General features: G+C 53.4%; 1 protein-coding gene across 1 annotated transcript; it reads right to left on the bottom strand.

Annotated features, from left to right (window-relative positions):
- Window positions 1-3,424: 3,424 nt before the first annotated feature.
- On the bottom strand, window positions 3,425-18,913 carry LOC132590877 (phosphatidylinositol 3,4,5-trisphosphate 5-phosphatase 2-like; the record flags this gene model as incomplete). The annotated part of the gene is made up of 5 exons (XM_060263810.1): window positions 3,425-3,528; window positions 10,360-10,493; window positions 14,565-15,309; window positions 18,262-18,420; window positions 18,826-18,913. Coding segments are annotated over 5 exons (1,217 nt in total), but the record flags the coding sequence as incomplete, so codon positions are not given.
- Window positions 18,914-19,136: the final 223 nt, after the last annotated feature.

The raw sequence follows: 19,136 nt of genomic DNA, 5'->3' as shown, positions 1-19,136 counted from the left end.
CCAACATGGCTTCTCTTTTGCTCTTATGTCTGGGGCAGTGATGCTCTGTATTCCTGGTCCTTGGGGAGGGGGGGCAGTGCTGCTCTGTATTCTTGGTGCTGGGGGGGGCAGCAGTGGGAGGGCTTCTAGTGCCCTGGCCCCACTGGTGGACCTTCTGATGGCACCTGGGTTTTTTGGCCACTGTGTGACACAGAGTGTTGGACTGATCCAACGTGGCTTCACTTATGTTCTTTTGTCTGGGGCAGTGATGCTCTGTATTCTTGGTGCTTGGAGGGAGGGAACAGTGGGAGGGCTTCTAGTGTCCTGGCCCCACTGGTGGACCTCCTGATGGCACCTGGGGTTTTTTGGCTACTGTGTGACACAGAGTGTTGGACTGGGTGGGCCATTGGCCTGATCCAACATGGCTTCTCTTATGTTCTTATGTGACACAGAGTGTTGGACTGGGTGGGCCATTGGCCTGATCCAACATGGCTTTTCTTATGATCTTATGGCCCTTGGAAGGGGGCACAGATCTCTTCCAGAAAGCTTGGGTTCCGAGCCGTCGCTACACGAGATTCCAAAAAGCAAGACGTCTTAATGCAAATAAGCCCTTTTTTTATTGGATCAAGATGTGGTAAACTAAGACATGAAATGTGAATGTTTTGAGGGGAGCGAGGAAAAACCTTTCGCGGTTCTCCCCCCACCCTGTGAAATTTCAAGCGTAAGAAGAAGGGGGAAAAAAATCAAAATAACAATTAAATTAAACATTAAAGAAGAAACACAAAATGCACACGCTCATACATATAAAACACAAACACAGAAGAACAATTTAGTAGGAGTTAAACTCACACCAAACTAAAAAGAGACGAGGGGGGGGGTAAGATGTGTGTTAAAAAGGCAGCAATACAGCCCCGCCCCCCACCTGCTCCACCCCTCACTCCCCACATCATGGCAATCTTGCAGGAGGAGGAAAAAAAGGAGGAGGAAGAGGAGGAGAGGTGACATCCTTCATTTCGGTTTCAGAGACTAGCTCCTTCTTGCATTGCTTAAGGCCACATAAATCTCCAGCAAATCTTCTTCCAAAATTCAACAGGCACGGGCGACTGTGGCCCCGCCCCGACAATCCATCATGTTATAAACTAAGGCACTCGGTGACAATACGTTTCTGCAGAGGCCAAGCGGAGGCTGCGATTCAGGCCTGCTGCCCAAATCCTTGAGAGACGTCCCCTGTGACGTCCCAGCGGGCACCTGGCATGCATGGATTAAGATTTGCAAAGAAAACCAAACCTCTGGGACCTGGAGAATAAAACGGCAGGCTAAATAGAGATTTAGAGTTCTTTGTAAAAGCTGTGGGGGCAGAAGGATACCTGGGAGCGCCAAGAACGGGACACCAAGAGAGGGGAGTGAAGGAATCGCTTGGACTCTAGCCCCCGCCCCCTTCTCAGGATGGCCAACTGGGCCTGAACTCTGTTGCGACCCAGTCCCAAGGCAGGAAACCAACTCTCGCACCTTTGACTTCCTCCAACTTGAATAACCTGGAAGGGGTCATCTCACCTTGTAGCCTCTCTGGCCCTATTGGCCGCCCCGCAGTCTTCTTCTGTGATTGGCTGCTGCAAGGTACAAAGCGATGTCTGGGAGGACGGACTTCCTGTGAGAGATGCCCATGCTAGGAAGCCAGAGGGGGGGAGGACCGCACCGCTCCTCACTGTTTGAACTTGGAAGGGGGCCGTGCTTGAACTGGAGAGCCAATTTGGTGTAGTGGGTGAAGTGTGCGGACTCTTATGTCAGAGAACAGGATTTGATTCCCCACTCCTCCACTCGCAGCTTGCTGGAATGGCCTTGGGCCAGCCATAGCTCTCACAGAGCTGTCCTTAAAAGGGCAGCTTCTGGGGGAGCTCTCTCAGCCCCACCTACCTCACAGGGGGAGGAAGGAAAAGGAGATTGTGAGCTGCTCTGAGACTCTTCGGAGTGGAGGGCAGGATATAAATCCAATATCTTCTTCTTCTTCTGGGTGGGGCTGAGAAGAAGCTGCCCTTTCAAGGATCGCTCTGCCAGAGCTACGGCTGACCCCAGGCCATTACAGCAGCTGCGAGTGGAGGAGTGGAGAATCAAAGCGGTTCTCCCAGATAAGAGAGCTCTGGCTAACCCCAGGCCATTCCAGCAGCTGCAGGTGGAGAAGTGGGGAATCAAACCCGGTTCTCCCAGATAAGAGTCCGCACACTTAGCCACTACACCAAACTGGCTCTCAAACTCAGTTAGCAAACTCTGCCTCCACCCCTTCCCTGTCCTGACATCTAAAACGAACCAAACCAACTTCTTTGCGGCCAGAAGACTTTTCCGGCTTGCCCGCCTTTAGGGCTTTTGCTCAGCCGCGCCGGCACCTTTGGGGCTACCTCAGCTGATTTTTGGAGATTGTCATCAAAGGGGCACGGGGGTGGGGGCGGGAGTTGGTTGTCTTTAAGGCAGACACTTTAAAGCGGAAGACACAGAAGCAAAAGGTTATTGCTACTTCGTGGGCCCCGAAGGCCACAGCAAATACAGGAGCTGAGCAAGGCAGGAACTAGCCGCGTTTCTGCAGGCAGAGTTCTCGAAGAGGAAAAGGCACTCTGGATGCGTTGGGGAGGTTCAGCCCCCCACTTCCTCTCCCAGACGCCAAGGGGGGCTGGAATGTCCGGTGCTCCTTAAGGAGGACTTAAGAAGAGATCCTGATAAGGGGAGGGTCTGTGGCAGTGGGCGGGGCTCAAAACTGGCCCCTCCAAAAAAACCCGCCTTTTTCTGGGGGTCAACGCAGGCCCCGCCTGCCTCCATCCCAGGACGCTCACTCGTGTGGGGCCTGTCCGAGAGAGGGCCGCAGGCCTCGATTCACCAGCAGACGAAGGAGCTTTCGGCTTGGAAGGGAAGCCCTGGCCACGGACGCAGCGGGGCGTGGGGAGGAGGCCCTCATCTTGGCGATGCTGAGCAGGAGAGGAGAGTGGAGTTCTTCGGAACGGGGCAGGGGAGCAAAGAGTCCTTCTGTTGCCGCAATAAATAAGAATAACTTAACCAGCAGTGAAGAGGGGGTGCGGCATGGGATGCAAATTTCTCCACCTGGGCCGCTCAGGAAGAACCCCGGACTGGACTGCTTTGCGTTTGCTGGGCCGTTTCCCCAGGCCCCGCCTCCGCCAGGAAACCAGGGGGTGGGTCTGCAGGGCTGCGGAGAGCACTCAAGTATCCACACTGTGGCAACTTCGCTGCGTATGGGACAGTCTCCTTTTGGCACCCAGACGCTGATGCCGGCCTTTCGACATTGTGACTTGCAGGAGGCACCGGTGCCCATTCCTCCCCACCAGGGGGAGACGCACCATGGTGGTGGCAGCTGTCTTGATGTCATTCTTGGCAGGGTGGGCAAAGGGGAGGTAAGGGACTCTAGCAGTCACTAGGCAGGAGGTGGGAGAGCGATGGCGCAGGGGGGGGATCGGCTACTTCCTGAGCCTCAGGTTCTCCAAAAGGAGGCGTTTGTGGAGGGGGTCCATCACGCCAGCCTCCTCCAAGTCCTCCTCGGTGATGTCACTGCAAAGAAAATCAATCAATCAATCAATCAATCAATCAATCAATCAGAGATTCAATGTAAGAACATAAGAGAAGCCATGATGGATCAGGCCAATAGCCCATCCTTTCCAACACTCTGTGTCACATAAGAACATAAGAGGAGCCATGTTGGATCAGGCCAGTGGCCCCTCCAGTCCAACATTCTGTGTCACACAGTGGGCAAAAAACCCAGGTGCTATCAGGAGGTCCATCAGTGGGGCCAGGACACTAGAAGCCCTCCCACTGTTCCCCCCAAGCACCAAGAATACAGAGTATCCCTGCCCCAGACATAAGAGAAGCCCTGTTGGATCAGGCCAATGGCCCATCCAGTCCAACATTCTGTGTCACACAGTGGCCAAAAAACCCAGATGCCATCAAGAGGTCCACCAGTGGGGCCAGGACACTAGAAGTCCTCCCACTGTCCCCACCCCAAGCACCAAGAATACAGAGTATCACTTGCCCCAGACATAAGAACATAAAAGAAGCCCTGTTGGATCATGCCAATGGCCCATCCCATCCAACACTCTGTGTCACAGTGGCCAAAAAACCCCAGGTGCCAACAGCAGCTCCACCAGTGAGGCCAGGACACTAGAAGCCCTCCCACTGTTGCCCCCACCCCGCAAGCACCAAGAATACAGAGCATCACTGCACCAGACATAAGAGAAGCCTTGTTGGATCAGGCCAGTGGCCCATTCAGTCTAACACTCTGTGTCACATAAGAACATAAGAGAAGCCATGGTGGATCAGGCCAGTGGCCCCTCCAGTCCAACACTCTGTGTCACACAGTGGCCAAAAAACCCAGATGCCATCAAGAGGTCCACCAGTGGGGCCAGGACACTAGAAGTCCTCCCACTGTCCCCACCCCAAGCACCAAGAATACAGAGTATCACTTGCCCCAGACATAAGAACATAAAAGAAGCCCTGTTGGATCATGCCAATGGCCCATCCCATCCAACACTCTGTGTCACAGTGGCCAAAAAACCCCAGGTGCCAACAGCAGCTCCACCAGTGAGGCCAGGACACTAGAAGCCCTCCCACTGTTGCCCCCACCCCGCAAGCACCAAGAATACAGAGCATCACTGCACCAGACATAAGAGAAGCCTTGTTGGATCAGGCCAGTGGCCCATTCAGTCTAACACTCTGTATCACACAATGGCCAAAAACCCCAGGTGCCATTAGGATGTCTGTCCATCAGTGAGGCCAAGACACTAGAAGCCCTCCCACTGGTGCCCCCCCCAAACACCAAGAATATAAGAACATAAGAGAAGCCCTGTTGGATCAGGCCAGTGGCCCATCCAGTCCAACACTCTGTGTCACACAGCGGCCAAAAACCCCAGGTGCCATCAGGAGGTCCACCAATGGGGCCAGGACACTAGAAGCCCTCCCACTGTGCCCCCCCAAGCACCAAGAATACAGAGCATCACTTGCCCCAAACAGAGAGTTCCAACTATAAGAGTTCCAACTTCTGCACACCAAACGGAAGTTCTTCCACTGAGCCTATTACATCTGTAACGTACTCGAAGCGGAGACGAGAGTAGGGCAACATGGTTTATTAGGAGCACGTTGCAAGAGGGCGAACACGCGGGCCGGGTCCCGCTTATGTACAATCCCGGGTACAGCCTACTGGGTTGGTCGGGCCAATCCAGCCCCGTTGAACTTCCCGCCACAGCTGGAGATAGGCGGGGAACTGGCTCCCGGCGCTGGGGCTCCTGGGACCGCCCAGTTGCCCCCCCCGTCGGGTCGCATGACATTTCTTGATACACTACAACATCAGCAGAGCATTTGCACAGAAACTCATGATGCAAAACAGATATATAAAAGGTCAGGCTGATGCTTCTTTCCCCCCCACAGCTTCTCCTCCGGATGCACCTTTCTTCAAGGTGTTTCAAGACAACCAACCCCAGAGCGGAGAGAGGCCGCAGAACTCCACAGAAGGACGGATCAAGACCAGTCAGGCGGCCTGGCCGGAATTTGGAGCGTGGGCACAGTGCGCCCCCTGGAGGCTCAAAGTGCTTGCAACTATCTGTCCAGCTTGAATTCAGAAGGGAGGAAAAGGGGCAGGGGATGCGTCAGAACACCGGTGGCCAAACTTGCTTAACGCAAGAGCCACACAGAACAAAAGTCAGATGTTTGAGAGCCACAAGACATGAACATCGGACGTTTGAGAGGGGGTTAGATAAAAATATGGAGCAGAGGTCCATCAGTGGCTATTAGCCACAGTGTGTATATATGTGTGTGTGTGTGTGTGTGTGTATGTATATGTATGTGTGTGTGTATATATGTATATACATATATATATGTATGTATATGTATATATATATATAAAATTCTTATGTCACACAGAGTGTTGGACTGGAGGGGCCATTGGCCTGATTCAACATGGCTTCTCTTATGTTCTTATGTGACACAGAGTGTTGGACTGGAGGGGCCACTGGCCTGATCCAACATGGCTTCTCTTGTGTTCTTATGTGACACAGAGGTCGTTTTCGCACTCACCTTCCGCCGGCGCGACCCCCCTCTTCACCGCGCAGGATCTGCGCGGATTTCGCACTAAACGCTGCGGAGCATCCAGAAAAGCCGGAAGCTCCCGTCGCAAAAGCCGCGCAAACGCCAAACTGCTTTTTGGCCTGATCCAACATGGCTTCTCTTCTGATCTTATGTGACACAGAGTGTTGGACTGGAGGGGCCATTGGCCTGATCCAACAGGGCTTCTCTTGTGTTCTTATGTGACACAGAGTGTTGGACTGGAGGGGCCACTGGCCTGATCCAACATGGCTTCTCTTGTGTTCTTATGTGACACAGAGTGTTGGACTGGAGGGGCCACTGGCCTGATTCAACATGGCTTCTCTTATGTGACACAGAGTGTTGGACTGGAGGGGCCACTGGCCTGATCCAACATGGCTTCAATTATGTTCTTATGTGACACAGAGTGTTGGACTGGAGGGGCCATTGGCCTGATCCAACATGGCTTCTCTTGTGTTCTTCTGTGACACCGAGTGTTGGACTGGATGGGCCACTGGCCTGATCCAACAGGGCTTCTCTTATGTTCTTATGTGACACAGAGTGTTGGACTGGAGGGGCCACTGGCCTGATCCAACATGGCTTCTCTTACGTGACACAGAGTGTTGCACTGGAGGGGCCATTGGCCTGATCCAACAGGGCTTCTCTTACGTGACACAGAGTGTTGGACTGGAGGGGCCACTGGCCTGATCCAACATGGCTTCTCTTGTGTTCTTATGTGACACAGAGGTCGTTTTCGCACTCACCTTCCGCCGGCGCGACCCCCCTCTTCACCGCGCAGGATCTGCGCGGATTTCGCACTAAACGCTGCGGAGCATCCAGAAAAGCCGGAAGCTCCCGTCGCAAAAGCCGCGCAAACGCCAAACTGCTTTTTGGCCTGATCCAACATGGCTTCTCTTCTGATCTTATGTGACACAGAGTGTTGGACTGGAGGGGCCATTGGCCTGATCCAACAGGGCTTCTCTTGTGTTCTTATGTGACACAGAGTGTTGGACTGGAGGGGCCACTGGCCTGATCCAACATGGCTTCTCTTGTGTTCTTATGTGACACAGAGTGTTGGACTGGAGGGGCCACTGGCCTGATTCAACATGGCTTCTCTTATGTGACACAGAGTGTTGGACTGGAGGGGCCACTGGCCTGATCCAACATGGCTTCAATTATGTTCTTATGTGACACAGAGTGTTGGACTGGAGGGGCCATTGGCCTGATCCAACATGGCTTCTCTTGTGTTCTTCTGTGACACCGAGTGTTGGACTGGATGGGCCACTGGCCTGATCCAACAGGGCTTCTCTTATGTTCTTATGTGACACAGAGTGTTGGACTGGAGGGGCCACTGGCCTGATCCAACATGGCTTCTCTTACGTGACACAGAGTGTTGGACTGGAGGGGCCATTGGCCTGATCCAACAGGGCTTCTCTTACGTGACACAGAGTGTTGGACTGGAGGGGCCATTGGCCTGATTCAACATGGCTTCTCTTATGTTCTTATGTTCTCAAGACAGGAAGGGAGGGAGGGCGGGAAGGGAAGGGAAGGAAAGGGAGGAAGGAAGGAAGGAAGGAAGGAAGGAAGGAAGGAAGGAAGGAAGGAAGGAAGGAAGGAAGGAAGGAAGGAAGGAAGGAAGGAAGGAAGGGAGGGAAAGGAAAGGAAAGGAAAGGAGGGAGGGAAATAGATGGGAGGTATATGAGTGAGAGGTGGAAAGAAAGCAACTTTAAATGCATAAATTAAATAATAAAATCAATATATTTGAAATAAATATGTGTATACTTAACATTCAAACGAATGCATAATGTAAATATCAACTCTAAGCAGCCCAATGTAGACAACAAAAGTATTAGAGTCATAAGCTATGCAGCATACAAAGTCCGATCGCATCGACTGGGTCATTTGAAAAGAGGTGCCCTGCGTCTTTCTTCCTCTGTTTCTCTGGCACCACGTTTTGATCCTGTGCTTACATTTCCTTGCAGCGTGGATAAAACTCCAAGTGGTGGCTGGAAATCTCCCACTATTACAAACAAACTGCAGGGAACAGAGATCAGTTCCCCTGGTGAAAACGGCTGCTTTGGAAGGCGGGCTCAGTGGTACTACACCCCAGAGAAGCCCCTCCCCTCCCCAGACCTCGCCCTGAGAGGCTCCACCCCCCAAATTGTCAGGAATGTCACAAGTGACAGCTGGCAACCGTACCTCTACTTGACCCCTGGAAATGGAGTGAGGGGACCAGGTACACATCTCTGGGAAGACTGCGCCACAATCACGGGGCTGCCACCGAAAAGGCCCTCCCTCAGGTACCCATCAAATGAGCTTCTTTGCCTAATGGGGCGGTCAGGAGGGCCTCCCCTTGTGACCATGGTTCCTGGGCAAATCACCTTCTGCCTCCCTTCCTTGTTCTCTCCTGATCTTCGGGACCGCCTCTCCCCATATGAACTTCTCCCCCCAGGCTCTGAGGTCTGCCGCTCAACATCTTCTCATAGTCCTGGTCCTAAAGACGCCGGGCTAGCTTCAACGAGGGCCAGGGCCTTTTCAGTCCAGGCCCCTACCTGGTGGAATGAGCTCCCACTGGAGATCTGGGCCCTGCGGGACTTATCTAGGTTTCGCAGGGACCATAAGACGGAGTTCTTCCGCTAGACTTTTAATCAATTTAGCAGGCGTCCTTTTCACCATGATGGCGTTATAAGAAGATAAGACCATACGAGAAGCCATGCTGGATGAGGCCAATTGCCCATCCAGTCCAACACTCTGTGTCCCACAGGGGCCAATATATGTGTATACACACACACAACACACACACCTATATATATATACTGTGGCTAATAGCCACTGATGGACCTCTGCTCCATATTTTTATCCAGTCCCCTCTTAAAGCTGGCTATGCTTGTAGCCGCCGCCACCTCCTGTGGCAGTGAGTTCCACATGTTAATCACCCTTTGGGTGAACAGGGACTTCCTTTAATCCGTTTTAACCTGTCTGCTCAGCAATTTCATCGAATGCCCACGAGTTCTTGTATTGTGAGAAAGGGAGAAAAGTTCTTCTTTCTCTACTTTCTCCATCCCATGCATTATCTTGCAAACCTCTCTCATGTCACCCCGCAGTCGACGTTTCTCCAAGCTAAAGAGCCCCAAGCAATTTAACCTTATGCTACGCTGTTCGCCATCAGCTGCATGCTGTTCACTGCTTATGCCTGTGTGGAGAAACGCCATTTTAGTCAGTGGTGGTGCTTCATTTGGCAGGGATCAGTAAATCCCTCAGCAGGCTTTGTAGCCTTCCCCTCACTCCCCCCCTCCCTTCCAGAGCCAAACCAACAACGCTAGGGGGAAAATCTCCTAGAGAGGCAGGAAGTGCTTTTGTTCTTGGCATGTGTGTTAGCAGGAAGAGAAAGGCAGTTGGAAGGCAGCGCTCGAGCGAGCATGTGGTGAGCAATGGAGGCTCCTGCCTGGGAGGGCCCAGGCAGGCAGACTAAGTAAGTCATTCAAAAAAAGGGCAGGGCATGTCTAGATCAGGGCCAACCGGATGCGTTTATAATCAACTTTTCTTTGTTATGCTGTTTGCTGTGTTGTGCGGTGCGGTGCTAATTTTTTAAACGCAACTGTTTTTGTTTTGTTTTTCTTTCCCTATCTTTTTCTCTTGTAAATAAATAGTTTTTCTGTTTTAAATGCTGGCAGTCAATCTCTGTACCACCTAGATCCCCAAACCGCTTTAGACCACGCTGTGTTGAGAAGGGGGCCCCGGGGAAGGGGGAAGGCATGCAGTTGGATAAGGTGCCAATCCTCCAGGGGTGCCCCAAAGAAGTGCTGAGGTCTCTGTGAAACCCAAGTACAGGGTGGCAGAGGACCTGGAGGCCGGGCCTCATAGCTGGAGAGGGGGATTGGGAGTCCTGTTCCTCTCAATCTGAACCCCGGGACTGAGCAGGTGGTGGCAGCGAGCCCAAGGGGCAGGAGGAGGAATAGCTCCCTCCAGGAGTTGGCGACTCCATAGGGAGCAGACGGGACCGGGTCTGAAGGCAGAATCGGGCCGGTTCCGCCACAGCCTGTAAGACTGTTTAATGTGATACTCCTGTTTCGTAATGTCTGGTTTTTCTGCCGCTCCTGCTTCCTAATGTCTGCTTTTATGACATTATTTTAACTCCGTTGCTCCATTGTTGTGAGCCACCCTGAACCTGCTTGTAGGATAAGGCGGGGTATAAATCTAAAAATTAAATTAAATAGGATCTTGCAGTTCAAGAGAGCCTCTGTCATGGAGGGGCGGCCTCTGCTCCGCCACGTACTCTGAGCAAGCAAGCTGGCTGAAATGGAGGCTCACCTGAGGAACTCCAGGTCGTCCCAGCCGTTGTGGATCAGGCCCTCCTCGTATCTCTCCATGCCGATGGCGCGCAGCCACTCCCCCACGCTGGAGTCGCTCTGGCGGGAGCTGCTGCGTCCGTCCTGGCCCACGGCCTGGGAAAAGGAGGAGAGCTTCAAACAAGTGCAGCAGACAAGCAACCCGCTTTATCCTTCTTATGTTTTGAAGGCCTTGGACTTCCAGAGGAACTGGGTGTGGGTGGCCCCTGTGTGAGACAGGAGGCTGGACTGGATGGACCCTCCCTGGTCTGACCCAGCAGGGCTCTTCTGATGTTCTTCTCAGGGGAAGGCCTCGGCCTCTCTGCCCTGCTGTTGGCCCTCCAGAGCAACTGGTTGGCCTATGTGTGAGGCAGGAGGCTGGACTAGATGGACCCTCCCTGGTCAGACCCAGCAGGGCTCTTCTGAGGTTCTTCTCAGGGGGAGTCTCAGCCTCTGTGCCCTGTTGTTGGCCCTCCAGAGGAACTGGTTGGCCTCTGTGTGAGGGAGGAGGCTGGACTAGATGGACCCTCACTGGTCTGACCCAGCAGGGCTCTTCTGAGGTTCTTCTCAGGGGAAGGCCTCAGCCTCTCTGCCCTGTTGTTGGCTCTCCAGAGGAACTGGCTGGCCCCTGTGTGAGACAGGAGGCTGGACTAGATGGACCCTCACTGGTCTGACCCAGCAGGGTTCTTCTGAGGCTCTCCTCAGGGGAAGGCCTCAGCCTCTCTGCCCTGTTGCTGGACTGCCAGAGGAACTGGTTGGCCACTGTCTGAGGCAGGAGGCTGGACTAGATGGATCCTCCCTGGTCTGATCCAGCAGGGCTCTTCTGAGGTTCTTCGCAGGGGAAGGCCTCAGCCTCTCTGCCCTGTTGTTGGCCCTCCAGAGGAACTGGCTGGCCATTGTGTGAGACAGGAGGCTGGACTTGACGGACCCTCCCTGGTCTGACCCAGCAGGGCTCTTCTGAAGTTCTTCTCAGGGGAAGGCCTTGACCTCTCTGCCCTGTTGTTGACTCTCCAGAGGAACTGGTTGGCCACTGTGTGAGGCAAGAGGCTGAACTAGATGGAACCTCCCTGGTCTGACCCCGCAGGGCTTTTTTGGTGTTTCTATGCATTATCTGGTACTTGTATGATTCGCAGCCTCCTTCCCCTTGGGAATATGGCAGCTCGTGGACTGGATTCATGTTTGGGAATATCTGTGGTGTGGCGGAAAGTGCCGTCAAGTTCCAGCTGGCTTGTGTTGACCCTGTGGGGATTTTAAGGCCAGAGAGATTCAGGGTGGTTTGCCATTGCCTGCCTCCGGCCTTCCTAGGTGGTCTCCTATCCAAGTACTGACCAGGGCAGACCACACTTAACTTTGGAGACCTTATTAGATTGCACTTTCCTGAGCCGCTCAGGTCTGGGCCCTTCCCTTGTACGCTGGCCCAATCCCAAACCCCTCTTGGTATTAGGTTTTGTTTTTTTTAAAAAAAGCAGGACGTTCTGACCACTGATATCCAATGTTTCCCAGGGCTGGATTAACTATTAGAAGAAGAAGAAGATATTGGATTTATATCCCGCCCTCCACTCCGAAGAGTCTCAGAGCGGCTCACAATCTCCTTTCCCTTCCCCCCCCCCACAACAGACACCCTGTGAGGTAGATGAAGATATTGGATTTATATCCCGCCCTCCACTCCGAAGAGGCTCAGAGCGGCTCACAATCTCCTTTCCCTTCCTCCCCCACAACAGACACCCTGTGAGGTAGATGAAGATATTGGATTTATATCCCGCCCTCCACTCCGAAGAGGTTCAGAGCGGCTCACAATCTCCTTTCCCTTCCTCCCCCACAACAGACACCCTGTGAGGTAGATGAAGATATTGGATTTATATCCCGCCCTCCACTCCGAAGAGTCTCAGAGCGGCTCACAATCTCCTTTCCCTTCCTCCCCCACAACAGACACCCTTTGAGGCAGAAGAAGATATTGGATTTATATCCCGCCCTCCATTCTGAAGAGTCTCAGAGCGGCTCACAATCTCCTTTCCCTTCCTCCCCCACAACAGACACCCTGTGAGGTAGATGAAGATATTGGATTTATATCCCGCCCTTCACTCCAAAGAGTCTCAGAGCGGCTCACAATCTCCTTTCCCTTCCTCCCCCACAACAGACACCCTGTGAGGCAGAAGAAGATATTGGATTTATATCCCGCCCTCCATTCTGAAGAGTCTCAGAGCGGCTCACAATCTCCTTTCCCTTCCTCCCCCACAACAGACACCCTGTGAGGTGGGTGGGGCTGAGAGGACTCTCACAGCAGCTGCCCTTTCAAGGACAACCTCTGCCAGAGCTATGGCTGATCCAAGGCCATTTCAGCAGGTGCAAGTGGAGGAGTGGGGAATCAAACCTGGTTCTCCCAGATAAGAGTCTGCACACTTAACCACTACACCAAACTGGCTCTCCTATGGGCCCCCATTCTTTAGAGGCCCTGGACTGGCTCCCCCCCCACTGGTTTCCCCCCCTGCTTGCAGCCCTTCCAGCCTGCATACACAGCCAGCAACTGAGCCGCTGTTTGCTCGAGTTCCCTGGTGCGGCTGCTGCTGGCGTCATCGCCAAGTTTGCCTCTCTCTGCCTCTCCCCCGCAGCTTTCTCAAAGGGGCTTTTGAGAAGGGGCCTGCAGGCTGCCGTGGGTGGCGGGGTGGGCGTTCTGACTCTGAGATCATTTGCAAGGGGGCCCTTGAGATTCTGACTGCCCAGGGGCCTCCACAGGGTTTAATCCGGCACTGCTCTTCCCTCTAAGTTGTGGGGTCCTGTGAGCAAAAATTCTACTTTGTGAGGCACTGCCATGAAAGTGGTGAGCTGCGGCGTGAATTAGTTTCCTGTGGAGCCATTTTTTCCTGAGCCGAGACAAAAATGTATAAATCGATGATGCGGTCTCATTTGGAATACTGCGTGCAATTCTGGTCACCGCACCTCAGAAAGGATATTATAGCATTGGAAAAAGTGCAGAAAAGGGCAACTAGAATGACTGAACGTTTGCAACACTTTCTCTTTGAAGAAAGGTTAAAACGCTTGGGGCTCTTGAGCTTGGAGAAACATCGACTGCGGGGTGGCATGATAGAGATTTACAAGATTATGCATGGGATGGAAAAAGTAGAGAAAGAAGTACTTTTCTCCCTTTCTCACAATACAAGAACTCGTGGGCATTCAATGAAATTGCTGAGCAGTCGGGTTCAAATGGATAGAAGGAAGTTTTTCTTCACCCAAAGGGTGATTAACATGTGCAACTCACTGCCACAGGAGGTGGTAGCGGCTACAAGCATAGCCAGCTTAAAGAGGGGGTTTAAAAATATGGAACAGAGGTCCATCAGTGGCTATTAGCCACAGTGTGTGTGTATATGTGTATATATATATATATTTACTTACTTATTTTGGCCACTTTGTGACACAGAGTGTTGGACTGGATGGGCCATTGACCTGATCCAACATGGCTTCTCTTATGTTGTTATGTGACACAGAGTGTTGGACTGGATGGGCCATTGGCCTGATCCAACATGGCTTCTCTTATGTTATTATGTGACACACAGTGTTGGACTGGATGGGCCACTGGCCTGATCTACACAGGGCTTCTCTTATGTTCTTATGTGACACACAGTGTTGGACTGGAGGGGCCATTGGCCTGATCCAACAGGGTTCTCTTATGTTCTTATGTGACACAGAGTGTTGGACTGGATGGGCCATTGGCCTGATCCATCATGGCCTCTCTTAGGTTCTTATGTGTGACACAGAGTGTTGGACTGGATGGGCCATTGGCCTGATCCAACAGGGCTTCTCTTATGTTCTTATGTGACACAGAGTATTGGACTGGAGGGGCCACTGGCCTGATCCAACATGGCTTCTCTTATGTTCTTATGAGACACAAAGTGTTGGACTGGAGGGGCCACTGGCCTGATCCAACAGGGCTTCTCTTATGTTCTTAAGTGACACAGAGTGTTGGACTGGAGGGGCCATTGGCCTGATCCAACATGGCTTCTCTTATGTTTTTATGTGTGAGCTGGTGGAGAAAACACTGTGAGCTAGCTCACGCTAACTCAGTTTAGAGGGAACGCTGCTGCTATCACATGCGGCTCAGCCCTCAGCAACACCAGACTTGGGGGGGCGGCAGAGAGACTCCCCCCTCCCCCTTGCTCCCTCCCCCTTTCTCCCGGTACCCACCCAACCTACCTCCTCTGCCAAGTCCTCTTCGATGCTCTCCCGGATGGAGCGGGGCGGGAAGGTGATGGGGCGGCTGTAGTCGGGGTGCAGGCACCGGTGGGGAAGGTCCAGCCTCACTTTGGTCAGGGGGTGGGCGGGGGGCCGGCCCGGTTGCTCTCGCCCCAGCCCGGCTGCTCCGCCACTCGGGTAGTCCACCTCACTGAGCGTCTTGGCCATCTGAAGCACCGAGCAGGAGCGGTCGTCCAGGAGGGGGCCGGGGACTGGCGGGGCGCTCGGGGGATCCATCCGGAAGCCCGGCCCGAGAGGCGGGGTGACCCTGGGGTGCAGCTTGGGGGGTTTGGCTTCCAAGGGCTCGCTGAAGGCCACGGAGGGGCGGGGCTTGCCGGCCCCGGGCTCCTCCCCTCGGCCGCCCACAGCTGTGTACAAGGCACTCTCGGTCATGTCAAACTCCACCGATTTGGGCAGTGGCGGGGGCGGGAAGTCCGGGGGCGGCAGGTTGAGGACGCCTGGATCCTCCTCTTCTGAGATCTCTTCGGCCCGGCAGAGGGGCTGCAGGGGGCGCCGGTGTTCCGGCTGGATGGGCACCGTGATCTGGACTTTGTTCCGGGGGGCTGGGGGCTTGGCCAGGCTAGCAGGGGGCAGCTCCGAGACCAGCAGCTGGTGGGGGACCCCCTCCAGCACGTAGTAGGCGGGGTTGTTGAAGCTGTTCTTCAGAGGGCCGCTGTCCGGGTCCAGCGTGGCATCTGGCTTCACCCTGAGGGGACAGACAGGCGACTGTATGAGCTACGTGGGAAGCCTGAAAGCACGGCAGGTGCTCATCACATGACTGCAGGAAGCCGCCTGATACAGAATCACAGGGTCATCTAGTCCAACCCCCTGCACAATGCAGGAAACTCACAAACACCTCCCCCGAAATTCACAGGATCTTCGTTGCTGTCAGATGGCCATCTAGCCTCTGTTTGAAAACCTCCGAGGAAGGAGAATCCTAGAATTGGAAGGGACATCCAGGGTCATCTAGTCCACCCCCCTGCACAATGCAGGAAACTCACAAATACCTCCCCTAAATTTACAGGATCTTCATTGCTGTCAGATGCCATCTACCCTCTGTTTCAAAGCCTCCAAGGAAGGAGAGCCCACCACCTCCCAAGAAGGAAGCCTATTCCAAAGAGGAACCGCTCTAACGGTCAGGAAGTTCTTCTTAATAGAATCATAGAACTGGAAGGGACCTCCAGGGACATCTAGTCCAACCCCCGGCACAATGCAGTGAAGTCACAAACACCTCTCCCTAAATTCACAAAACCTTCACTGCTGTCAGATGGCCATCTAGCCTTTGTTTAAAAGCCTCCAAGGAAGGAGAATCATAAAGTTGAAAAGGACCTCCAGGGTCATCTAGTCCAACCCTCTTCACAATGCAGGAAACCCACAAATACCTCCTGCTAAATTCACAGGATCTTCATTGCTGTCTGACGGCCCTTTAGCCTCTGTTGAAAAGGCTCCAAGGAAGGAGAATCATAAAGTTGGAAGGGACCTCCAGGGTCATCTAGTCCAACCGTCTTCACAATGCAGGAAACCCACAAATACCTCCCACTAAAATCACAGGATCTTCATTGCTGTCAGATGGCCATCTAGCCTCTGCTGAAAAAACCTCCAAGGAAGGAGAGCTCACCACCTCCCGAGGAGGAAGCCTGCTGCACTGAGGAACCTTTCTAAACTCACAAATACCTCCCCCTAAATTCACAGGATCCTCTTTGCTGTCAGACGGCCATCTAGCCTCTGTTTGAAAACCTCCAAGGAAGGAGAGCCCACCACCTCCTGGGGAGGAAGTCAGTTCCACTGAGGAACCGCTCTCACGGTCAGGAAGTTCTTCCTCATGTTGAGCCGGAAACTCTTTTGATTTCATTTCAACCCACTGGTTCTGGTCCTACCTTCTGGGGCCACAGAAAAGAATTCCACACCATCAATCCATGAATCCATCATGGTTGGTACTGCTTACATCCCCATCACCTCCCCCTTGGTCTTTTTCACTGGAGATGCCGGGGATTGAACCTGGGACCTTCTGCATGCCAGGCAGAGGCTCTGCCCTGGAGCCACTGCCCCTCCCTAGCATTTCTCCAGACACTCACCAGTAAGACATGCAAAAGGTATTGGCCATACACATACAGAGAAAGCTAGATTCAAATCCAGGATGACCTAAGAGACCATGATGATTTTCACTGCAGAAGCCTTCAAGACTCAAAGCTCCCTTCATCATCTGAGCAGTAGTCTTGGAAGGTTTCTGAAGGCCAATATAGCCTGTGTAAGACAGGAGGCTGGACTAGAGGGACCCTCCCTGGTCTTACTCAGCCGGGCTCTTCTGATGTTCTTCTCAGGGGAAGGCCACAGCCTCTCTGCCCTGTTGTTGGCCCTCCAGTGGAACTGGCTGGCCACTGTGTGAGACAGGAGGCTGGACTAGATGGACCCTCCCTGGTCTGATCCAGCAGGGCCCTTCTGATGTTCTTCTCAGGGGAAGGCCCGGCCTCTCTGCCCTGTTGTTGGCCCTCAAGAGGAACTGGCTGGCCACTGTGTGAGACAGGAGGCTGGACTAGATGGACCCTCCCTGGTCTGATCCAGCAGGGCTCTCCTGATGTAGAAGGAAGATACAAATGATCTTAAGGGACCCTTCACATCCAGGCCACTTGCTATTTGAGATCTTACCGTCAGGTAGGCGATATAGAGTGTTGAAGGCAAAGACAAATAGATTCAAGGGCAGCTTCTATCCAAGTGCCGTGGTTAAGCTAAATGCAGGGTTATGAATTGTTATGTGTTTTTAGATGCATTTAAATGTTCTATGTATATGTCCTTTTGTAGGTGTTGATGTGTTGGTATGTTTGTGGAAGAGCACCTCATTTCGTTGCTCTCATTTTCTTTTTTGAGAACAATGACAATAAATTCATCTATCTATCAGGGGAAGGCCTCGGCCTCTCTGCCCTGTTGTTGGCCCGCCAGAGGAACTGGTTGACCACTGTGTGAGACAGGAGGCTGGACTAGATGGACCCTCCCTGGTCTGATCCAGCAGGGTTCTTCTGATGTTCTTCTCAGGGGAAGGCCTCGGCCTCTCTGCCCTGTTGTTGGCCCGCCAGAGGAACTGGTTGACCACTGTGTGAGACAGGAGGCTGGACTAGATGGACCCTCCCTGGTCTGATCCAGCAGGGTTCTTCTGATGTTCTTCTCAGGGGAAGGCCTCGGCCTCTCTGCCCTGTTGTTGGCCCTCAAGAGGAACTGGCTCGCCACTGTGTGAGACAGAAGGCTGGACTAGATGGACCCTCCCTGGTCTGATCCAGCGGGGTTCTTCTGATGTTCTTCTCAGGGGAAGGCCTCGGCCTCTCTGCCCTGTTGTTGGCCCCCCAGAGGAACTAGCTGGCCACTGTGTGAGACAGGAGGCTGGACTAGATGGACCCTCCCTGGTCTGATCCAGCAGGGCTCTTCTGATGTTCTTCTCAGGGGAAGGCCTCAGCCTCTCTGCCCTGTTGTTGGCCCTCCAGAGGAAATGGCTGGCCTCTGTGTGGGACAGGAGGCTGGACTAGATGGACCTTCAGTGGTCATATCCAGCAGGGCTCTTCTGGTGTCCCTATGATATGAATCCTGATCAGGCCTTTGCCCCCCCTCCCCCACCAGGGTTGGAGGAGTCTGTGATCTCTCTCACGGAGGGGGGGGGGGTGTCACTCACCTGCTCTGGGAGGCCTCGTCTTTGGAGGTGCCACGGTGTGGAGCTGGCGGGCGGGCGGCTGTGAGGGCCGCAGGTTTCTCCAGATCGTCGAAGAGCTTTCCGGAGGGACCAGCAGCCCCCCCTGCTGCTTCTCCACAGGAATGCTTTTTCCCAAAAGACCTAGCAAAAGGGGCGAATGAGGCACTGAGAAGCTGGCTGGGGAGGCTTGGGGTGGAGATCCAGCCCTCCCTCCCCAACCACAAAGACTCTTTGTCCCGGGAAGTGACTGCTCAAAGCAAGAGCGTCATCCTTGGATCCACAGAAGAAAAGTCAGCGAAGGGTGCTCTAAATCAGGAGCCCCCAACATGGAAGGCCGAGCCTCACTTTGGTCAGGGGGTGGGCAGGGGGCCACCTGGTCCCTTTCCTGGCCCCTCCATGTGTTTTCAGGAAGTGGGTGGAGCCAGATGGAAGTTTTTGCCCAGCAGGTTTCTGATTGGCCGCTGGAGTACCAATGGGCTGTGCAGATTTTAAAAGACACTGTTTTGGTAACAGCGGCCGACATGACAGAAGAATCTAGAACCTTACTTGGAGAGCTCCGGGTTGGTCCGCGGTGCTGGTGGTGGCAGCTTCCCTTTGGCCGCTCCGGTTTCATCCTTGTCGATGCTGATCCATTCTGAGGAGAAGTAAACATAAGAACATAAGAGAAGCCATGTTGGATCAGGCCAAGGGCCCCTCCAGTCCAACACTCTGTGTCACATAAGAACATAAGAGAAGCCCTGTTGGATCAGGCCAATGGCCCCTCCAGTCCAACACTCTGTGTCACATAAGAACGTAAGAGAAGCCCTGTTGGATCAGGCCAACGGCCCCTCCAGTCCAACACTCTGTGTCACATAAGA

The sequence above is a fragment of the Heteronotia binoei genome, unplaced genomic scaffold (assembly GCF_032191835.1).
Source record: "Heteronotia binoei isolate CCM8104 ecotype False Entrance Well unplaced genomic scaffold, APGP_CSIRO_Hbin_v1 ptg000945l, whole genome shotgun sequence".
Lineage (NCBI taxonomy): Eukaryota > Metazoa > Chordata > Lepidosauria > Squamata > Gekkonidae > Heteronotia > Heteronotia binoei.
Note: the sequence above shows the minus strand (reverse complement) of the source record. Positions and strands in the feature narration are given on the sequence as shown.